General features: G+C 43.8%; 1 protein-coding gene across 1 annotated transcript; it reads right to left on the bottom strand.

Annotated features, from left to right (window-relative positions):
- Nucleotides 1-526: 526 nt before the first annotated feature.
- On the bottom strand, nucleotides 527-4,944 carry PSMB5 (proteasome 20S subunit beta 5). Its single transcript, XM_024556900.4, has 3 exons — nucleotides 4,717-4,944; nucleotides 3,442-3,748; nucleotides 527-1,020 (listed from the first exon to the last, which is right to left on the bottom strand). The coding sequence occupies exons 1-3, from the start codon at nucleotides 4,912-4,914 to the stop codon at nucleotides 734-736; spliced, it is 792 nt and encodes a 263-aa protein (XP_024412668.2). The 5' UTR covers nucleotides 4,915-4,944; the 3' UTR covers nucleotides 527-733.
- Nucleotides 4,945-6,000: the final 1,056 nt, after the last annotated feature.

The raw sequence follows: 6,000 nt of genomic DNA, 5'->3' as shown, positions 1-6,000 counted from the left end.
CCAGTTCTGTGCTGCTTCCTGCCCAGAAGGATATAAGCCATGATTATCCCTTCCTGTCCTCAACACATACACACTGGAGGGCTACCAAGCCTGTGGTCACTGCTTTCACACTTACCTTTTGCCTTCTCTTTTCACAGGGTCCAAGCCTTTTGTTTCCAATTGGTTTAAGATTCAAGGCTTACCTTCTTCATCTTTCTGTTCTGCATGTAGCATCAGTCTACCCTCCCCCATCACAGGGTAAGAGCTTTTCCCTCTGCAGCTCTGCCTGGTCCAGCCCTGCGCATCTTTTCGCCTCATCAACTTTTCATCTCTTTGCAAACGGAATTGGGACGTCTCTCCCTCCTCCTTGCCTCTCCTTCTCCTTTGTTATTAGCTTCATAAGTGGGGACACTAGTGTATTCACTAGACAATGTCTTCACATCATTGTTTCCTGTAATTAACAGTCACTTCCCTCCCACTGTCCTAGCTTATTTGACTGTAAAGTGCTTGGAGGAGGGACGGTGTGGATAAAGGACACGACACAGGCTAAGGTCGAGTAGTGTAATGTTAACATCCAGGAAAGTAAAACAAATCATCACCTCTGCAGCAGCTCATTAACAGCTAGTAACACATAGAGGTCAATGCACCAGAGCTTAAAAAAAAAAAGAGCAATCAATATAATTGGGGACCCTTCCACTATAGAATGTGGTGCTGTACCCATATTACTAATAAGTCACCCCAATAAACACCTCCTTCAGTGGGTAGATCCACTGTACTTGTCATGTAGATCAGCTACATTATCACTGGAGACTCGAATCCAGCCATCCTCACGGACATGGTAGAGGTTGACTGCACCTCCCGAGTAGGCATCTCTATAGGTAGCTTGGTAGATGGCTCGACGGGCCAGATCATAGGCCTCTTCCACCTCTAGGTCATAGTAGTAACCCCGATCCATGACCCCATATGCATACACAGAGCCAGAACCTACAGAGAAGGCAGCCCCGGAGATTCGGTTTCCTTCACTGTCCACATAGTAGAGGCCTGAAAAGAGAGATGAGGTTAGCAGGAAAACAAATGACCACCCCTTCTGACATCTAATTCAACCCCCAACACACAGAATTCTATCCCTCTTTTTAAAAAAAATTTTTGTTTACTGACTTCAGAGAGAGGAAAGGAGAAAGACAGAGAAAAAGAGGCAGAGAGAAACAGAGGGAGAAACATCAATTTGTTGTTCCACTTAGTGCCCATCAGTGGATGAGTAGATTAAAAAACTGTGGTACATTTACATGATGGAATATTACAAAGCAGAAAGAAAGAACTCCCTACCCCTTGTGACAGCATGGATGGAACTGTAGAGCATTGTGCTAAGTGAAATAAGCCAGCTGGTGAAAGACAAATACCGTAAGATCTCACTTATAAGAGGAAGCTAATGAACAAAATAAACTAACAACCAAACCAGAACCAGAGACATAGAAACAAGGAACAGACTGACATCTGCCAGAGGAAAGGGGGGAGGGGAGAATGGTGGAGAGAAGGGGAAGGGAGTAGTCAAAGAACATGTATGAATGACCCATGGACATGGACAACAGTCTGGTGGGGATGGACTGAGGGAGCGAGGGGAGGACTAGATGGAGGATGGCAAAGGGGGAAAAACTGGGACAACTACAACTGAATAAACAAATATTTTTTTAAAAAAGCCAAAGGAATCAAATAAATATAATCAAAAAGCAAGTATAATTCAAATGTCTTAGGTTTCAAGCACAGAACATCTGTGGGAGGTAATATTTAAAACAATCCTAGCCCTCAAAATTTAGGCTATTTGGGGTACAAGACATACATCGCACAATAGAATAAAGCCTAGGATTCCAAATCATATTGTAAAAGATCTGCACAGTCCAATATGGTAGCCATTAGCCACATGTGATTCCTGAGCATTTGAAATGAAGCTAGAACCACATAGTGAAATGATATTTTGGATCTATTTGATTAAGTAAAATATATTACTAAAATTTGTTTATTTTTTAAATGTGGCTACTATAAAGTTTGAAACTACATGTATGGCTCACGTTTCATTTCTGTTGGACAGTGCTGGTATAGACCAGGTATATGGAACTGTTCTTTCACACCTTTCAAAGAGGAAAGTGTCTCAATTCCAAAGGAACAAACTACGCTCCTCTCCCACATCCACTTTTTAATCTCCTCATTCATCCTCCATCGAGTAGTGAAACGATATTCTCCAAAGTGAGTGAAAAAGTGGTGGGTATCCCACAATTATTTCACAGAGAAAAACTTGGCATTTAATAAGCAGATAAATGAATGAAACAAAAACAATTGGAATACCTATTTTTAAGCATAAAGGGGGACAATTACACAAAAAGTGACTACCTGTATTCCAACCTGACTGAAGTTGGTGCTAACATCAGATACAAGGTTGAACTTCCTGACAAAGTTTTTATACACTGGAAAGGAAACTAGGCTAAGGAATTTCTTTTCAGAGATGATAGAGTAAGACCGAGGGTGAGTATATCAAGCAAAGAAAGATTAGCATCAAGGATCCTTCTGGGTCAAAGACTCCTAAAGGAAAAAAAAGGAGAGAAATGACTAACTTTTGGGTTGCTACTTCCTATGTGTTAGTTTCTAGGTCCAATACAGTAGACACTAGCCACATGTGGCTACTGAGCACTTGAAATGGGGCTAATGCCACATGTGGAAATGCTATTTTAGGTATTTTGTATTAAATGAATTGTTAAAATTTTACCCTTTTCATTTTTTAAAAAAAGATTTTATTTATTTGTTCTTAGAAGGGAAGGGAGGGAGAAAGAGAGGGAGAGAAACATCGATGTGAAAAACATCAAACGGTTGCCTCTCACAGGCACCCCAACTGGGCACCAGCCCACAACGGGAAGGCATGTGCCCTAAGCGGGAATTGAACCAGTGACCCTTAGGTTTACAAGAGGATGCCCAACCCACTGAGCCACATCAGTCAGGGCTCTTTTACTTTTTAAAAAATCCATCAGAAAATTTAAAATCATATGTGTGGCTCACATTATATGTCTTTGATGACACTGACTAGAGTTTTTATGTCTATTATTATGCACTTCAATTCTCAAATACACTTTTTGTAGGTCTTATTATTTTATGGGAAAGAGAATAGAAGCAAAAACATTATGTGCCAGAAACTACATGCTTTGTGTGTGTTACATAATTTAACCAATGTAATAGATGATGAAACAGATACTGAGAAAAAAGCAACCAGCCAAAGGTCACATGCGCAGTCAATGACACTGCTGGTCTAACTCCATGCCCTTTTCTACAATACAGTGCCTTCCTTTAACAAAGAAGTGAGAAACTAATCAACAAACCCTCAGTAATGACCTAAAGCCTTTTCTTTCTCGCATCTGTTCATCCAACCCCTGCTATCTGTAGTGTCAGCCCAAGAATTGTGGTTGAATCTTAACTCACCGGGGCCTCTCTTATCCCAGCCACAGATCATGGTACCCATGGACAGCCCCATGCCTTTATACTGATACACCATGTTGGCCAGCAGCTTGGAGGCAGCTGCTACTGAGATGCGTTCCTTGTTTCGAAGCTCATAGATTCGACATTGCCGGGCCAACAGCCGCTCCCAAAAGCTGCAATCTGCCGCGCCCCCAGCCATGGTGCCCAGCAGGTAGGGGTTGATCTCTATCACCTTCTTTACTGTCTGGGAGGCAATGTAGGCACCCGCTGTGGCCCGAGAGTCTGCTGCAACAATGACTCCATGTCGAAACTGTTAAGATCAGAGGAAAACACAAAGCAGGCCACCGGTTAGACCACAAAAAGTCATGACATTAATTTTTATATCAGTGCAACCCCAAAACATCTCCTTTGTCGTTTTACACTTCACAATATACCAGTGATTGTCAACCGGTGTGCCACAAGAATTTTTAAAACATGCAATTCCTGACTTTTTAGTCAGGGGCTGACCTCTTTTTCCTTAGACTGTCAAATAAAAAAATGACAATAGCCAACACAATAGCTGTCCGGTGTGAACGAATAAAAATTTCATCACATTTTTTGGTCACATCTGCAAACAATGTATTTTTGGTGTGCCACAAAATTTTTGTAATTACTTTTATGCCATGAGATGAAAAAGGCTGAAAATCGCTGTAATACATCTTTCCACATATTAATGTCACACGAACTTCACATCAATCCCGTGATATGGGTATAAACATATCCCATGGATGAGGAACAGGTTTAATGCGATAGAACGACTGGCCCAAGATCGCAGGGCAAGTTATTGCAAAGCTGAGCCAGGAATACCGATAGTCTGGCCTAGCACAGAACTCCCTCCCAAGATCCCCCCTCTAGTCGTAGCGTTTCGGTTACCCTGGCATGGAGGGGCCAGTTTCCAAAACCTTTGGTGAATGGTTACAACTGCCTTCCCTTTGTCTAAGTTCGGAGCGGCTGCAGCCTGCCCTTTTCTCGGCAGAAGCAACCTGAAGTCGCCTAGGAATCAATCCAAGCAGCCTCAGGTACTTTCTTTCTCCCTCTTACCCCCATTCCCACCGCCCCTCTTTCCGGCCAGAGCACGAACCAGCGCCTCCCAGGGTAATGGGACAGCGAAACTGCCGGAGTCGGGACAAGCGGCCCGAGGCTCCGCCTGGGTTTCGCGGCCGCGGCCACTGCGGGATCCGGTCTGGGAAGGGCGCGGGCGCGCGGGACTTAGTCCCGGTTCCACAGCTGGGTCCGCACCTTGAAGGCCAGGGTGGTGGTTCCATGAAGTATTTCGATTCTTGGCTCCTCTGAGGCATCCCAGCTGGGCGCGGCCAGGTTGAGCCCATCACTGGGACTACCTGGACCCAGGTCCAACAGATCGGCACGACCCCCGAGTCCGAAAAATCCGTGCCGGTTCACCGGTAGCGAGCTCTTCAACACACTGGCCAGCGCCATGTCTAGTAAGGGCAAGACGGGCAGCCTCCCGGAACGCCTACTAGATAACGGCCTGGCAACGCCCTGCCCACACAGCTTCTCTTCTTATTAAACCTATCCCAGAAAGGAGCCATTTTAACTCCTGGCAACCACGCCCCCGAAAACAAAAGCCAGACGCAAGGGACCATTTTCGCCGAACAGGGGGAAAAAAAATGGCCTCCTTGCCCTTAAATTCTAAAGGCATATGTCTGCCATTTTAGGTTTTGTCATGCAAACAGTATTGGATTACATTAACCTCAAATTCCTAAGAAGCGATTGGAAACGTCCTTGTTGAGTGAGGGAAGTGAGGCCGGCCATCTTTGAGAAGGGCGTGACTGGTTGAAAATCGGCTCTAAAACTTTAGCAGTAAGTTTTCCATGCCCAGCCAGGTGTCCAAGCAATAGTTTACATCTCTACTGCTTCAGCACTCAATTAACGCTATTGAAATTGCCATTTTGTTTTACTGGGTAAAATAACGATCTATTCTAAGGTCATTTCCTATGAAGTTAGTTAAACCACATTTGCTTGTGGTAAAAGCGCAACAAAATAAAATAAACTGAGGATTTGTTTGATAGCCTTAATCACCCCCTACCCACGTTCTCTATCAGTACCAATTTTTAAGATTCAGTATTCTCTTTACTCCCACCGTCTGGTGGGCATTCTAGTAAGTAATGAAGGCAGATAAAAGAATAAAGAAAAGCAGAGACCCAGTTAATCCATAATCTAGATTCTGAGTTCATCTCCTGAATAACTGAGTCATTTCCCATGTCAGAGGCTGGAGGAGAGGTGGGGCTCCATAAAGATGTTCCAAGCAGTTCTCTAACTTAAACTTGCTAAGACAAGCGCTTGATTCAGAATGTTCTATATTTCACTGTATCTCCCTCTCTCCACCCACCTTCAGTTTTCAAGCATTTTGGGAACAATAACAAGAAAGGAGGTGGGCAAAAGTATGAAATGTTGCCTCTTGCTTTATGGTTTTATGAAGTCCGTGTCCGGCCTTCCTTGTTGGATTCCAACAGCAAGCAACATCAATCAATATTTAAATTCCACTTTGTCCTCTAATACTCA

The sequence above is a fragment of the Desmodus rotundus genome, chromosome 7 (genome assembly GCF_022682495.2).
Source record: "Desmodus rotundus isolate HL8 chromosome 7, HLdesRot8A.1, whole genome shotgun sequence".
Taxonomy (NCBI): domain Eukaryota; kingdom Metazoa; phylum Chordata; class Mammalia; order Chiroptera; family Phyllostomidae; genus Desmodus; species Desmodus rotundus.
This window is presented reverse-complemented; position numbering and strand designations above follow the sequence as displayed.

Excerpts from the sequence above, each read along its gene's own strand:
- PSMB5 (XM_024556900.4), bottom strand. The coding sequence starts at position 4,914 with ATGGCGCTGGCCAGTGTGTTGAAGAGCTCGCTACCGGTGAACCGGCAC. Across the intron at positions 3,749-4,716 it reads CCACCACCCTGGCCTTCAAG|TTTCGACATGGAGTCATTGT; the intron begins GTGCGGACCCAG and ends TGATCTTAACAG. Across the intron at positions 1,021-3,441 it reads CTGGGATAAGAGAGGCCCCG|GCCTCTACTATGTGGACAGT; the intron begins GTGAGTTAAGAT and ends CTCTCTTTTCAG.